Consider the following 16,946-nt stretch of genomic DNA (forward strand, 5'->3'; position numbering starts at 1 on the left):
TAACTGTCGTACCCCATCAGAACCCAACATATGATCTTGTTTTACTCCTTTGTTCATAAACAATGTAAATGTAAACAAACAATGTAGCCTATATCCTCAAAACATGTGGCGTATTGTCACTTTGTTATTGTTCGAAGTGCAGATTGCCCCTTTACACTGGTGGTTATTGCTGAAGTGAGCTACTACCCGGCGCTAGGATCCGGAGGAGTGAGCTCTGCATCTCTCGCGCTCCCTCTCACCCCATCTCTCTCCCCTCCTCTCCTTGCCTTTTCTCCCAAGCCTGTTTTAAAGTCTCTGCCAGACTTCGGTTCACACGCTACTTCCTGGATGGAGGAATGGAAAGCTTCCAGTGCCGCTCCAACTATTCCCTCTCTGTTTTCGCCAGCAAAACCGCTGCAGCTCTCCGATGCATGGACTAGTCTACTGCCACTAGCGTCTTCTGCTCCTATCTCCTCGATTCTTGTTGAATGAACTGATTCAAGCTCGAAAGCTATATCTCTCCTAACTGACATGTTTTTCTTTGGGAGTATCAAGAAGCTGTTTGGAAGGAGGTTTTGAGAAGTAAAGACTGTTTTCTGGACGTTCCAGACAGCACTGAATATAATTCCACTGAACAGTCACTAGCTTACATTTAGCAGCATTTGCGCTGTTTTTACGCAGCGGACATTAATTATTTGATCAGACGGATAACTCAACAGTTGCCCTTTTTGCTCTCGATGTTCATTTTGTCATGCGGAGGCTACTGCAATCGTGTTGCTGGTGGATCTTGTCTCTGATCTTGTCTGCCTTCGTTCTCTTTTGGGCCGACTGTCATCCTGGTAAGTTTTTCGAAGTCGTATCTCTGTTTCCCAGGCTTGTTGAAAAGCCGTGGAGTAGTTCTAGGGAATATTAGTGCAATATGACTAAACTCAGCTCATACACGAGTGGCATATTAAGGACCTGTAATGTTGACGTGTTCAGTCTATAACATAATGCTGTGCAAATTTGTTCCATGCGCCTTTTTCATAATTAGAATATACATTCAATCAGACACTAACCACGGTCAACTATATTATTTGGGATTATGGAAATGTAGATTTCTGACGCCAAATGATTTGCTTTTCCATGGCTATTTTTTCGTGAATCTATTATATCTCCATTAGGCTACAGTCATTCTAAGGTGGTGAAACACCCTTCCACTTTAACTCGTGACGCGCATATATCACCAGGAAAGATCACGATAAGAATTAGTGTAACCAATGTAGACTATTCTGTTCCAACAACTATCTAAAATGTATATACAATACTCTGAAATATACTTGATAATTGACAGCGGATCGCCCATGCAACGAAACCGTTATCTCCCAACCTTGTGGCTACAGATGAGAAAAGACAAATCAACGGCGCTGCAAACATGTAGATTTGTCTTTGTACGAGGCTATCTCACATTCCAAATGAGTTTAACTACAAGGTTATGGATTAACACATAAAGCATATAAAACAATCATCGTTAGCGGGCAAGCAACAGCAGGTAATTGACACCCAACTACCCACATTTGCGGTCCATTTGACCCCGATACAGAATTGTTTTATAAAATATTATAGGTTTAGGCTACATCCTTGAGTCTTGGCACAATGTTCCTATTCTGACATGCCTAAAAGAAAACGAGAGAGTAACGATGACTGCCCGAATCAATGGAAATCTTTCTCGGGGAGAGCTTCGTCATTTGGAATGCTAAATAGAAACATTCCTATAAATAATTGTCGATATTTGACTATGCTCGGACTAATAAAGGTCCTTGGGATTTGCGAATATAGGCTATAACCTACCCGCACGGGCGCTTAGATGATTCGCACCGCTGTCCCTATGGTTTCTTTGTAGAATTTGTATTTGGGTGACCTTGACTGAGTGGCAGGCGAGTTTCCTCAAGCTTTTTGAATTTGATCTGATGACTGCACGTCTAAGAAATGTATTTGTGCCTGCTTGACAGTCTCTTCAGGGGAAGGCGCTGCTATGGACGCTCCTTGCATCACCAACACAGATTATTTTGTTTTATCATATGCATATATATAAATCCAATATGTGAGTTTTTTTTCTTTGTAGAATGAAATGATCACAACTTTGAATGAGATGAATTATACATTACATCTTGTGCTGCTATATAGGCTTATTTGCAAGCCAAGAGACTCATTTTAATTCCCATGTAACCCTGATATGTAATTCAATTATTTTACATGGGATCCAATGTCTCTGAAGAGAGACGATGTAATATCTACAGGGAAAGTATGAAGTGCATTGCAAAGCATAACTTTGTAATCGTAATTTACATGCTGGAAATACATTGTGTGGTGTGTGTGTGTGTGTGTGTGTCACATTTTATCTCTCTCTCTCGCTCTGTGTTGGTGATGATTCATTTATCATATTTTCTCTCACTCTAAAATATGAAAATATATATATATTACTGTGCTGTGTGCTCTTTGCAAATCCAAAACCAATTCTAGTCCGTCACCCCTGGTCTCTACCGTTTGGATTTTGTGAAACAAAACTTTGCCTACTTTACTGACAAATCCACACTTCATACTTGATTTCTAACTTCTTCTGAAATTCCATCATAAAAGCTGAAGGAAACATGGGGATGGATCCTTGTTAACCATTCTGATTCCTTTAATTTTGACTCGTCTCCATTCTCACATTACATCTGATCACTAATCTAGAGGAAATCAACCAGAGGGAGTGGGATCAGTCAGAAGTGGGGGTTAAACTGCAAAGAAGAAGAAGGATGGAGGGACAGAGGGAGAGATGGATGGATGGATGTGGTACACACCCCTCCCCCAATGATTCTAGATAGGGGTTCTTTGACTTGTAACCATAGCAGAACCCTTTTTGGTGTTATATAGAACCCCTTTTGAAGGTTCAATAAGGAACCATGCTCATAAGGTTCTAAATGGAACCTGTATGGTGCTATAAAGAACCCTTTCCTATGGTTATATTAAGAACCATTAAAAAAAGTTATATTTGGCACCAAAAAAGGATTCCGCTATGGTTACAACCATCTTTGGGGCTATATAGAAGCTTTTTTTTATGGTTCTTTGTAGAACCTTTATGGTGAATGGTTCTATAAATAGTGTTTCTCAATCTGAAAGGTTCTTTGTTGATCCTTTCGAAGAACCATACCGTTTTTAAAATTTTATTGTGGTTAGCCTTGTTATATTGTTAAAATTCCATAGGTGTTATTATTGTGTTAATTGACAAGTTTAATGAAGTGAGCTACCACTGGAACAGCTGGGGGTCCCTGAGGAGAGAATTGAGAACCACTGACTGATTGAGTCAACTGTTTTCAATTGACACAAGGCCATACATGAGTCTTTCAAAAGACTCCATTACTGGCCATAGTCATATACTGAATAAAAATATAAACACAACATGAAAAGGGTTGGTCCCATGTTTCATGAGCTGGAATAAAAGATAACAGACATTTTCAATACGCACAAAAAGCTTATTTAGCTCAAATTGTCTGCACAAATTCGCTTACATCCCTGTTAGTGAACATTTGATCCTTTGCCAAGATAATCCTTCCACCTGACAGGTGTGGCATATCAAGAAGCTGATTAAACAGCATGATTGTTACACAGGTACACCTTGTGCTGGGTACTATAAAAGGCCACTCAAAAATGTGCAGTTTTATCACCCAACACAATGGTACAATTGTACGCTCCCTCAAGTTTTGAGGGAACGTGCAATTGGCATGTTGACTGCACAAATGTCCACCAGAGCTGTTGCCAGATAACTGAATGTTCATTTCTCTACCATAAGCCACATTCAACGTTGTTTTAGAGAATTTGGCAGTACATCCAACCATGTGTAACCACGCCAGCCCAGGACCTCCACATCCAGCTTCACCTGTGGGGTCGTCTGAGACCAGCCACCCGGACAGCTGATGAAACTGAGTAGTTTTTCTGTCTGTAATAAAGCCCTTTTGTGGGGAAAAATTCATTCTGATTGGCTGGGCCAGGCTCCCCAGTGAGTGGGCCTGGCTCCTAAATTGGCGGGCCCAGGCCCACCCATAGCTGCGCCCCTGCCCAGTCATGTGAAATCCATAGATTAAGACCTCATGAATTTATTTCAATTGACTGATTTCCTTATATGAACTGTAACTCAGTTCAAATTTGTTGAAATTGTTGTGTTTTTATATTTTTGTTCAGTATATATAACATGCAATAACACAACACATTAGATCAACTGGAATGACACGGTTGCACAAAAGAGCTGTGAGCAAAGCACACCCCAAAATATTCAAAAGAGCCACCTCCACTACATTTTCAAATATCGGTAAAAGAGCAACGAACCCTTTTGTGAACTGTAAATAAGCATTGAAGAACTCAAAGGGTTCTTTGAGTCATTATGGTTCACATAGAACCATCACCCTTCCCAAAGAATCCTTCAGGAATTCTCATTTTGTTAGTGTGTAGCTCAGCAGTAGTGACAGAATTCAGAACAGGAGGAGGATGGAGTTGCATTAGAGGAGTGATGAATGCTTGAGGAACAGGACATTGTCACAGAAGGGCAAATACACGCCCCAAGGACTGGGACTGTCTCTCTCTCTCTTTCGCTCTCTGCTGTGTGCAGTGTGTCGAACATCAAGGTGTCAGCCTGCTGTATGCAACATTAGGGGTTGGGTGGGACGGGTAGCGAAAAGCTGAGTTTTATCGCTTCTGCATGTGTTGCTGCAAGCCGTGGTTTGACAAAAGTGGTCGTTTTTAGTTATGACTAAAGTGATAGTAAGAGAGTGAAAGAGAATGCCAGTTCAAGGATAAAAAATGTTATATTTCATCACCAATATTTTCTGTTTGGTATAGTTCAACTCGTTTAACTAGTTTATTGGACTGTAATAGTTTATTACAAACTGTGACCTTTACCCCCTGAGCATTAAACATGCTTTAACTGTTCACAATATTCACACTCACATCTCCTTCAATGTCATGTCAATAGGTGGCAGGTAGCCTAGCATTTAAGAGCATTGGGCCAGAAACCGAAAGGTCGCTGGTTTGAACCCCGGAGCCAACTAGGTGAAAAATATGATGTGCCCTTGAGCAAGGAACATAACCCCAATTGCTCCTGTAAATCACTCTGGGTAAGTGTGTCTGCTAAATGACTAAAATGTAAAATGACTTCTGTAATCTCGGTTAACCCAGAACTAAAGTCTTGCATAATTGGATAGCTGCTTGATTAAGTTCTGGGTCCATACATGTTAAGAGAAGAGATGCTAGAATGAGGAGTGGAACCGGAACGAAGAGCTTCCCCCTTTCTCTTTGCAAGGTATGGGCAAGTCTATGGACCAAATGTCCCCACCCCCCCCTTTCGAAATTCAAAAACCTGATTTGTCTTTAATCACCGCTGCTCATTGTCCTGCTCATCCCATTCAGTCCTGACAGATTCTTCGGTTAATGTGCAGAATCTGTCCGGGAGGGATGACGTCTTCCACCAATACAGCCGAACACTGTAGACGGAGACGGACAACATAGCAACTCTATTATTCTTGTCAATATTCTGTGAAAGAGGCTGCTGCACTCTTCAAGTTCCCGTAAGGGCCAGTTTGCCGACCTGCAGTGGGGCCGCACAAACATCTGTTTAGGATATAAAAAGTGCTGAATATCAATGCGGGGTGTCTCCTGCCATAGGGCACCGGCTCCAGCGTCCAGTCCCCAGCTTGGGTGTGAGTGTACTACTGAGTCTAGCCACAGCCAGGCAGACAGGCTAGTAATGAAAGACAGAACACATTGCCCTGTCACTCACTTCTCCACCATTCAGCCCAAGGATACTAAAAGGAAAGACGGAGGGAGAGAAAGAGATCAGTTTGGCCTTCGATCAGTCCCCTTGTCTGTGAAATGAATGTATGTAGTTCACAGAACAAGCTGAACAGAGCAGTCATTGTAATCTTATGAGAAGCTCCTGAGCTAGCACATCTTTTCATTTTCCTCTCCTTTTTTATTTATTTATCTTCCCTTCATTGTCGTCTGGGGAGAGTGCAATTGTTTGAATCTGATAGAATGAAATAATGTGTTTATTATCCATTCTGAGCCGGGAGCGCCTTCAATTTCAAGTCGCAGTGTGCGATAGTAGGCTAAAGGTTGACATTTAGGGAGGATTGGATATGCTTTTGGCCTCAGTAACAACATTATCATTATCATTATCATCATCATCATCTCTCCCAGCACTGGCTATTATCTGCCTCTCGCACAGGCCGGAGCAGCTCTAATGTCCGCCAGGTCACTTTATCAGTCACTGGGCCTGTCATCGTCGCCAAGCTCCCCCTAATAGATTGATTAAAAGATATGGGGGGAAGCAGACAGTTAACTGCGTGGGACGCTGTCATGTTGCAGTTGCTTAGTGATTTTCTGCAGGGTTCTTGATGAAAGTGTGGTTTGTGGAGAGAGATGCTGAACTGTACGACCACACACTACAATATGTTGTGTATTGTAGTTATCTGAATTAGCTTTCTGGTAGTCATGCTGTTCATTTACAGCATTAGGGCAATTAATAATGCTAATAATACTATCAATTAATATTTTCACAATAATAGTAATTATAATGATACTTTGAATAAAGCAAGAAGAGATTGAAAATCTGTGTTTAGAGTTTTCATCAGCATTTCTGCTCATTTCCCCATAAAATTCTGTCGCTCATCAGTTTTTCACCTCATACTCTGAAACCCAGGAAGCTACTGGGAAACACGGTTTGTGCTGGGAAGATTCCGGGCTGCCTTCCCTGTTTCTTGCCATAGCGCTTGGGCTTAATGGCCTGCTGAAAATAAAAGCTGCTTCAGTCAACAGTGGGCTTCGGCGTTGCCTTTTCTATTGTTCCAGCTCATTGTTTTAATCAAGTCTTCACTGGATTATTTTCAATGGGAAGTGGTGGGAGTTTCCCATAATTATTTTCAAATTTAAGGATTACTTACCGGTCTGCCCTTTGCTGCTTTAAAACTGCTCTTTCTGCTTTCCCTCTTTCTCCTTCTGCTTCCCTCTCTTTTAGTGGGTTGGTCTGATTGGTTCCAGTGCGCTCCGGGTCAGTTAATGTTTCCTGCTCAGCTCTTTCTCTCTGTGAGAAGCACATCTCACGCTGTTAGATGCAGGGTGTCCATTATCCCTCATCATGCATTGAAGTAGACACTTTTTAAATCACGTCTTGCTAACTAAGGCTTCATTTGATGTGCACACTGTAAAAAAAAACACCTACAAATCTAGTTGTTTCAACTAATTATTATTATTATTAAGTAACTGGTTCAACAACCATTTATTTGTTTACTCAACTTTTCGGTCAAAGTGTTACCTGAACCTACCATTTTTAGTTGGCCCAAACTTAGCTCCAATATGAGTAAATGTAGGCAAAAATTCAGTCAACTTAAAATTATGTGTTTGCTCACTATGTCTCATACGTATGTACTAATTCAACTAGAAATTATTATTTTGATAAAAGAAAGTCTGTGGAACTATACTGACCAAAAATTAAAATGCAACAATTTCAACAATTTTACTAAGTTACAGTTCATATAAGGAAATCAGTCAATTGAAATAAATTCATTAGGCACTAATCTATGGATTTCAGATGACTGGGCAGGGGCACGCCATGGGTGGGCCTGGGAGGGTATAGGGCCGCCAACTTAGGAGCCAGGCCCACTCACTGGGGAGCCTGGCTCAGCCAATCCGAATGAGTTTTTCCCCACAAAAGGGCTTTATTACAGACATGATTAGTCCTCAGTTTCATCAGCTGTCCGGGTGGCTGATTTTAGACAATCTCGCAGGTGAACAAGCCAGATTTGGAGTTCCTGAGCTGGCGTGGTTACACGTGGTTGTGAGGCCAGTTGGATGTACTGCCAAATTCTCTAAAACAATGTTGGAGGGGGCTTATGGTAGAGAAAATAACATTAAATTCTCTGGCAACAGCTCTGTTGGACATTCCTGCAGTCAGTATGCCAATTGCACGCTCCCTCAACTTGACACATTTGTGGCATTGTGACACAACTACACATTTTAGAGTGGCCTTTTGTTGTCCCCAGCATAAGGTGCACCTGTGTAATGATCATGCTGTTTAATCAGCTTCTTGATATGCCAAAACTGTCAAGTGGATGGATTATCTTGGCAAAGGAAAAATGCTCACTAACAGGGATGTAAACAAATTTGTCCTCATAATTTGATAGAAATAAACTTTTTGTGCTTATGGAAAATGTCTTATCTTTTATTTAAGCTCATAAAACATGGGACCAACACTTTATATGTTGTGTTTATGTTTTTGTTCAGTATAGTTACACACACATTGCTTTTAACTTACAATGTTTTCATCTTACATATTTGACACACGTTGACATACTGTACATGCTTAGGTTGTGCATGTTCATTTATACAGTAGTTATTATTCAACATGGGAGATTTGAACTCGCAGCCTCTTGATTCATGGCATTCCAATCTTCCTGCTATGCCACCATGTCTGTGTCAATTATCATTTAATCTGACTATTCATTGATTTTGATTTAGTTATTTAAGCAATTTTAGGTTTAGTTATCTAATGTTGGTGGGGCATATTACTCTGTTTTTAATGTTACTTCTTAATCACTATGATAAATAAAATAGTTTTTCTTGAGTTTACTATTAACAGACCTTAGATTTACTTTGAAGTGCAAAGTGTAGAAATACATGGAAATTCAATTATTGACACAGACATTGTGGCGTAGCAGGAAGATTGGAATGCTGAGAACCAAGAGGTTGTGAGTTCAAATCCCAGGTGAGAACATGTTGAATACTAATTACTGTATAATAAACATGCACAATTGAATTTAATCATGTATGGGTCTAAAGCACTACATCTCAGTGTAAGAGGCATCACTACAGATCCTGGTTTGATCCTGGGCTGTATCACAACCGGCTGTGATCGGGAGTCCCATAGGGCGGTGCGCAATTGGCCCAGCGTCGTCCAGGTTAGGGGAGGGTTTGGCCGGGGTAGGCCATCATTGTAAATAAGAATTTGTTCTTAACTGACTTGCCTAGTTAAATATAAAAAATGTCAAATATGTAAGTTAAAAGCACTGTGTGTTTGTGTAACTTGTTCCACAGACTTTTATTAGATGGATGCCAACAATCATTTCTAGTTGAATGAACATAGAGACAAATTGAGCAAACACGTTATTTCTGCCTACGTTTTCTCACGTTGGAGCTAAGTTTGGGCCAGCTAAAAAGTTCAGGCAACACTTTTACCGAAAGTTGAGCAAACAAATTAAAAGGCTGTGGAACCAGTTACTTAAAATAATACTTGGTTGAAACAACAATAATTTTATTTATTTAATTTTTACAGTGCGTGGAATATACTGCCTGTAATGCTTTAATAGAATTACCATGTACTGTTTCCCATGGATTGCAATACATGGATTAGTAACAATGGTCAAAATATTTTCCTCACAGTGGTTGATGGAGACAAAGGGCAATGCATACATTATGGATAGTTAATTGCAAGAGTTAATTCCGCATATGTCAAGTAACGATTAAGACCTTGCTGTACATAATGATCTTTAATTCAAGTACGCTATCCCTGTTTACCAGAGAGGCAGATTAGAGGTTTATAAAAGGCAAGTCCCGGCTTTTCCAATGTCCTTTAGGAGCAGCTGAATGTTGGGCTGCAATAGAGTTGACGGCAACCTGCAAAGTAACCTCTCTCTCGGCGGTACTATCACAGACAGTCCGTCAGGTGGAACAGCAGGAATGGGATAGAGACAGGAGACCAGAGGGCGTAACATGAACGGGATAAAGACCAGAGGATGTATCACTGACAGGCCATACACTCCTCCTCCCATTCTCCCAAACCCTTCCACTACTTTCCACAGGCCTGGGATCTAAATGAAAAGGACAGCCCATTTCACCAGTGATGCCTGCTGTGAGAGGGAGAGAGGAGGGGGAGGTGGTAAGACAGAGAGAGGGGTAAACTCTCACCCCCTCTGTGGCTGTAACGCTGCCTGCCTGCCAGGCTGCCAGACCCCGGAGCATGAGGAGCAGTGTGGTGCCAGGGGAGGATTTCATCTCAGTGGATTGGTCAGTGTTAAAACGCCCAGGACTGACAGGCTGTCGGGTGAGGAGGCAGACAAGACTAACTGACGCAGGAGCCAAACAAACACCAGCAGGAGGGGGAAGGAAAATAAAGTGAGCCTGTCACACACTCAAATGAGTAGTCTGTCCTGAGATGGCGAAGGCTAGTTATCCGTTTATTCTCACATATTTTGTTGTTGTTGCTGGATAGATGAAAAGTGGGGTTTTATCACAAAAAAATTGAATGGAAGAGCTTAATTGGAGCTCTGTTAACTTTTTTTTGTGATCAAGAGTCGTTTGACATTGAAAGTGTTAAGAGATTAAACTTTCTTCTCAGACTTTTCTAAATGATTTATTTTGTAAATGATTTACATGTGACTAGTAGACTTACACTACCTTATAACATCATATAATATAACATAATATAACATATAACGTAATATAACATAACATCATATAGCATAGCATAATATAACAACATAATGTAACATTACATAATATAACACTGTTTTAGTCCTCTGAAAACTATCCCCCATTGGAGTTCTCAGGCTCAACCTTGTTCTCCCTCTCTTTTGCTCTCCTTTTCTCTCTCTGTCTCTACCTCTCTCTCTGGTCACAATTAGCATGGCTCTGTAGCCATGTAGGAGACATTAATAACACATTAAAGCAGCTCAAGCCAGTGCCCATGAAGTTAAATGCCATTTTTTCTGTGAGGTTGTCTAGTGATCCTCCTTGGCTGCTCCTCTAGCAACCATGGAATGCTAAGTACAGACACCAAAAGGACACACACACAAACACACAGGTCTGAGTGCTCAATGCAGTGTGGTATAAGCAATGGGATAAATTAATGCATTAAACAAGTTAATGATTAAGATTCAGCATGAGCCTCAATGGCAGCATCAGTATGCAAACTGCTGAGGACACTTAAGGATATCATTTGGAATTATGATCATCTCTCTGGGATTCTAATGACTAAATGAATACCTTTTGTTTGGCTACCATACAGTGTGACTCATTATAGCACATTTGAGCTGGACCACTAGAGGGGGTGTTTTATATTGGGGAGGTTTTGTTTTACTTGTTTAACTTTTATTTTAGAAGGAGTTTGAGGGTGGAATAAGTCTGAAGTTGTTTATACGAAGCTTAGTCAGGTTCCCAATGTGCTTACTCTGGATTATCACTGGCATTATTTCACAGTGTTTGTTTGGTCACTCAATCAGACCCTGGTGGGAGAGTGCTAAAATTCATCCATCACTGTTCCCTTTTCGCAGTCCCCTCGCCTCCTGGCATGCCTGCCTGCCTCTCTTAAAAACATTTTTCTTTTCAACCCCTTCATCGATTCTGGACACTTTTATTCCCTTGCACCGGCAATTCCAAAACAAAGTCAAGGCTCTCACTACAATCTTCCAGCCACTCATGATTTGTACCCCCATCAAATATTTACAAAGAGAGTACAAACCTGCTGTGAGTGAGGCTAGACTCTTTTGGGAAAGCTTTAGCAACTTAACTTTAGCCTTTCTCCATTACTCACTGTGTGTCTGCGGTGCCAGGCCGTAATGTAGTTAAAACAGCTAATACTTAGCTTTTGCCTGAATAGAATAGAATACATTTCAAGTTGCAAGTTGCATTGTCAAGTGCACAAGTACAGTGAAATGCCTCTCTTGCAAGCACTTTCCCAACAATACAGTAATCATTATCAGTAGCACTATAAAAAAAAGTAAAGTAGAACAAAAACACACAAGAAATAGAAATAAGAACACAAAAAAGTAAGCTACACTACCGGTCAAAAGTTTTAGAACACCTGCTCATTCAGGGGTTTTCTTTATTTTGACTATTTTCTACATTGTAGAATAATAGTGAAGACATCAAAACTATGATGTAACACATATGGAATCATGTAGTAACCAAAAAAGTGTTAAACAAATCAAAATGTATTTAATATTTGAGATTCTTCAAATAGCCACCCTTTGCCTTGATGACAGCTTTGTACACTCTTGGCATTCTCTCAACCAGCTTCACCTGGAATGTTTTTCCAACAGTCTTGAAGGAGTTCCCACATATGCTGAGCACTTGTTAGCTGCTTTTCCTTCACTCTGTGGTCCAATTCATCCCAAACCATCTCAATTTGGTTGAGGTCCAGGGATTGTGGAGGCCAGGTCATCTGATGCAGCACTCCATCACTCTCCTTCTTGGTAAAATCGCCTTTACACAGCCTGGAGGTGTGTTGGGTCATTGTCCTGTTGAAAAACAAATGATAGTCCCACTAAGCCCAAACCAGATGGGATGGCGTATCGCTGCAGAATGCTGTGTTAGCCATGCTGGTTAAGTGTGCCTTGAATTCGAAATAAATCACAGACAGTGTCACCAGCAAAGCACCCCCACGCCATAACACCTCCTCCTCCTCCATGCCTTATGGTGGGAAATACACATGCAGCGATAATCTGTTCACACACACCGCGTCTCACAAAGACACGGCGGTTGGAACCAAACATCTCCAATTTGGACTCATCAGAGGTGTGTCTGTTACTTGAACTCTGTGAAGCATTGATTTGGGCTGCAATTTCTGAGGCTGGTAACTCTAATGAACTTATCCTCTGCAGCAGAGGTAACTCTTGGTCTTACAGCCAGTTTCATCATCGGTTTTTGTGACTGCACTTGAAGAAACTTTCAAAGTTCTTGAAAGTTTCTGTAATGACTGACCTTCACGTCTTAAAGTAATGATGGACTGTCGTTTCTCTTTGCTTATTTGAGCTGTTCTTGCCATAATATGGACTTGGTCTTTTACCAAATATGGCTATCTTCCAAATATGGCTATCTTACCAAATGCTTTAAGAAGGAAAGAAATTCCACAAATTAACTTTTAAGAAAGCACACCTGTTAATTGAAATGCATTCCAGGTGACTACCTCATGAAGCTGGTTGAGAGAATGCCAAGAGGGTGCAAAACTGTTTTCAAGGCAAAGGGTGGCTACTTGAAGAATCTCAAATATTAAATATATTTTGATTTGTTTAACACTTTTTTGGTTACTACATGATTCCATGTGTGTTATTTCATAGTTTTGATGTCTTCACTAATATTCTACAATGTAGAAAATAGTACAAATAAAGAGAGATCCTTGAATGAGTAGGTGTTTTAAAACCTTTGACTGGCAGTGTATATACAGGGCCAGTTCCAGAGTCGGGGCCAAAACCATATTTACAATGTGAAATAGAATAGACTAGAGGCTACAGGTGAACTTGAATAATGTTTTCATAATGTTTCACTCCTACTGCTATTGCGGACCAAATCAGAATAATTGTTTCCTTTTGTTGCCCCACTTTATTGTCATAGGTGTTGCATTTCAGTATGCACATAGGGGTTGATAAACTGTGTAATGTGGCCTATTACTGGAGAATATTGTCACAGAGATGTGGCATGCCATTTTCACAGTCCTAATGCATTAGTGTTGCACTGGGGTGACTGAGAGGCCTGGGCTGGGCTGGTTACAGCCTTGATACCCACTCCAAAAAAACAACATAGAGGAAATAAAAAAGAGAGAATATCACCACATGCCAAGAAGTGTTGTGTCACACAGTCAGCGGTGGGCCTGAGAGTAGAGAACAGTACATAGCCCTCCTCATTAAATTCTCGCAGTGGCGTTGGTTTTTACACTTTAATGCTTGGGAGACGCTGGCTTCCTCCTCTGAGAAATGGGGACACGGGCTGTGGCGTCGGCTGCACAACCTAATTTGTCTTACTTCTGGGGAGGCTGTTTAAACTACAATGCCCTCTCTCGTTGCCCATCTCTCCCCCCCTCTCCCTCTCTTTTTCTCTCTGGCCACTCTCATTTATGCACTCAAGTAATTCATGCAGAGCACCACCAGTTACCCAATGCTGAATCTGCAGTGAAAAAGTGTGATGGTCATTGTTACACCACAGTCGTTTGTCATGGCTATAGTGAAAGTCAGCCAGATTAATCCATCACAGATCATTATAGCACAAACAGCCCCAACTACCCATTGTGAGTACTGGATGTACAGAACTTCTCACATCAAGAGAAACACTGCTGGATGGGTCTCTGGGGTGCATCATGACACATCATTCACAACATCCCTTTCTGTCAATCAAAGTATGAGAGGACCGTTCCCAGAGAACACTTCAGCCTTTAAAGTATGCATTTCCTTAAAGGTGCAATATGCATATATCGCTCCGCCATTTCCTGGTGGCTTAAATTTGAATAGTTTGCCTAATTTTAGTTTGTGACAAAACAAGTCGTCATTGTGTATAGAATCATTGTACCATCTAAACCGCTGTATAATATATTTTTCATGACCAAAATCTTTCATTTTCAGCTATTTGAAGCTGGTGTACAAAACCCAAAAGTAAAAGACGCAAAAACGAATCTTAAGAACAGGAAGCATATAAATAGCGCACATAGAACAGACCTACCACTTCTTAAACTTGCTTTCAATGAGAATGACAGATCTATAACTAACATTTCTATGCGAATTTGGTCGGGTCGCCCAAAAAGTTACATTTTGCAGCTTTAAGCGATCGATGCGCCTCATGTCTTTTATTAATAATCTCATACAATTCATTAGCCGGAATTCCCCTCAGAAGTGGGATTTGAGAGTCAGAGGAGTGTTCTGCTTGTTAAAGTCCTTTTCTTAAGATCACACTTGGGAATGAGAGGGAGAGAATGAAAAAGGAGGGGAAGGAGGGGAGAGAAATGCTTTACTTCTTCCTCAGAGCAGCAGAGCAGCACGAGGAGAGGTAGTGTTTAATGGGAACCCCATGGATTATTTTGACATGCCACCTTTGGGTAATAAATGTGTTTGTTTTTTCAATAGAAACTTCCACTTCCCTTCCCTAGCGCCAAGCTTTAATTATCTGGCCATTTGAATACGGTGGCCTTTTCCAATGACACGGCAGCATTTCTGTGTAGTCAGGGGCGGAAATCCCGGGGGGGACGGGGGGGACACGACCCCCCCATCCTGGGAAAAATATGATTTGTCCCCCCCAATATATCACTGAAACATAACTATGTAATTTAAATAATATTAATAATACGCAATGAAAGCAATTGTGCTGATTATAGACACTTAATAGCGCGTTTTTAAGTTTCAAAAGATTGCAACCCCCCCACCCTTTGCCTCACAATGGTTTGATCCACTGCCAGTTCCTTAGTTGGCAAGGTAACAGAGGGGTCATATCCACTGTCTGAAAGGCACTCAATGAACGTAACTGAGGTGAGGTTAATCCAGTCAATCGCGCACACACACTTGCTGAATATGCAGAGCTAGCGCGCAAATATTAACTATTAAGCTAGCTAGTACCTATTCCATTTATGTGGCCTCGTCAAAGATGGAATCTTTGCTATCGTCAATTTATTCCAAGATCAGCATGCAGATGATGTAAGTTAGTGCTTCAAAGTCCCTGTGATAAGGTTAGCGATAAACTGGAGTCCAAACTGAACAGAACTACACTCTCTTCTACCATTGTCTTAAATATATTTAATGGTCTCGTTGCAAAAGCTAAATTGTCGCAAGGGAACTTTTATTTATTTATTTTATTTCACCTTTATTTAACCCGGGTAGCAAAGATTATAGCAAACACCACTGAAACGGAATTGGTGCTCGCTAGCTTTGCAAATTCAGCTATTGTTGGAAGCCAGTCAATATGAAACAAACTATTAAAATTACAAAAGGTTGCAGCATATGTTGTGTAAATGGTGAACTCATACAGCTGTCAACTCTTGTCATTTTAATCCGTTTCACATTTGCTAGCTACCTTTTAGATCGAAGCCCAAATAGAATGATAAAAGATAAGATGATAGAAGCCCATCTCCTACTGTAAATAACCTACACACTGTGTGTGTGTGTAGCCAGCCAGCCAGGTAGAAAAATGGCAGAAAAATAAAAGACGGACATCAGAGTATTTTTCAGTACACCAAAACGCAAAGTAAGAACCCTAGTAGCCTAATATCTCAAAGACTAGTTGATAAAATGTTCATAAGAAAGAAATGAAATTCTAATGGAAATGTTTCACAATGATGTCATTAGGCAGAGCAGGCAACAGATGGCACACAGACAGCAGAGTTGGGGACAGATATGCAGGGACAGACTGGCAGAGACAGGGAGTCTCAGGTAAGTTTGTTGAGTCTTTGTTTGGCAACATCATGAAGGGTTCTCAATTTTTTTACTTGTAAAATAGGAACATAATTGGAAAATGCCATAGATACCCCCACTCTCAACTTAAACTGGTGACTGAACTAAGATTTGTTAAAGGCAATGGTATTGCTGTTGTGATTAGTTGTGTAGTTTTGGGTACCGGTAGTTAGGAGTACGGCAAACACCTTATTTCTTTGCTTCCTCAATATACATTTACCATATTACAATGTAGGCTATGTGTTACAGCACTACTTTTGGTGTCCCCCTCAGGAATTGCTCTTGAGAAAATGTCATATAATTGTCCCCTCCAAAGTTGATATCAGATTTTCGCCCCTGTGTGTAGTCATTCACCCCCACCATCAGCACCTGGTGTAATCCACCACTATCATCAGCATTCCTGTGCTTACACAGTGGAAGTTCATATTACTGAAAAATATAGATTTAAAAAAAACATACACTACCATTCAAAAGTTTGGGGGTCACTTAGAAATGTCCATTAAAATAACATAAAATTGATCAGAAATACAGTGTAGACATTGTTAATGTTTTAAATGACTATTGTAGCTGGAAACAGCTGATTTTTTTATGGAATATCTACATAGGTGTACAGAGGCCCATTATCAGCAACCATCACTCCTGTGTTCCAATGCCACGTTGTGTTAGCTAATCCAAGTTTATCATTTTAAAAGGCTAATTGATCATTAGAAAACCCTTTTGCAATTATGTTAGCACAGCTGAAAACAGTTGTCC

General features: G+C 40.7%; 1 protein-coding gene across 3 annotated transcripts in view; it reads left to right on the top strand.

Annotated features, from left to right (window-relative positions):
• Window positions 1-203: 203 nt before the first annotated feature.
• Window positions 204-16,946, top strand: part of LOC106565854 (protein tyrosine phosphatase receptor type G) — a 337,880-nt gene continuing 321,137 nt past the window's right edge. Inside the window, exon 1 of one of the 3 annotated variants that reach the window (XM_014133453.3) lies at window positions 204-818. In XM_014133453.3, the coding sequence (XP_013988928.1) occupies window positions 731-818 (88 nt within the window). In that variant the 5' untranslated portion in view covers window positions 204-730. The remainder of the gene's footprint in view (window positions 819-16,946) is intronic. The other 2 variants (XM_014133451.3, XM_014133452.3) reach the window with 2 other exon arrangements.

This window comes from Salmo salar, chromosome 12 (genome assembly GCF_965601325.2).
Source record: "Salmo salar chromosome 12, fSalSal1, whole genome shotgun sequence".
NCBI classification, from domain to species: domain Eukaryota; kingdom Metazoa; phylum Chordata; class Actinopteri; order Salmoniformes; family Salmonidae; genus Salmo; species Salmo salar.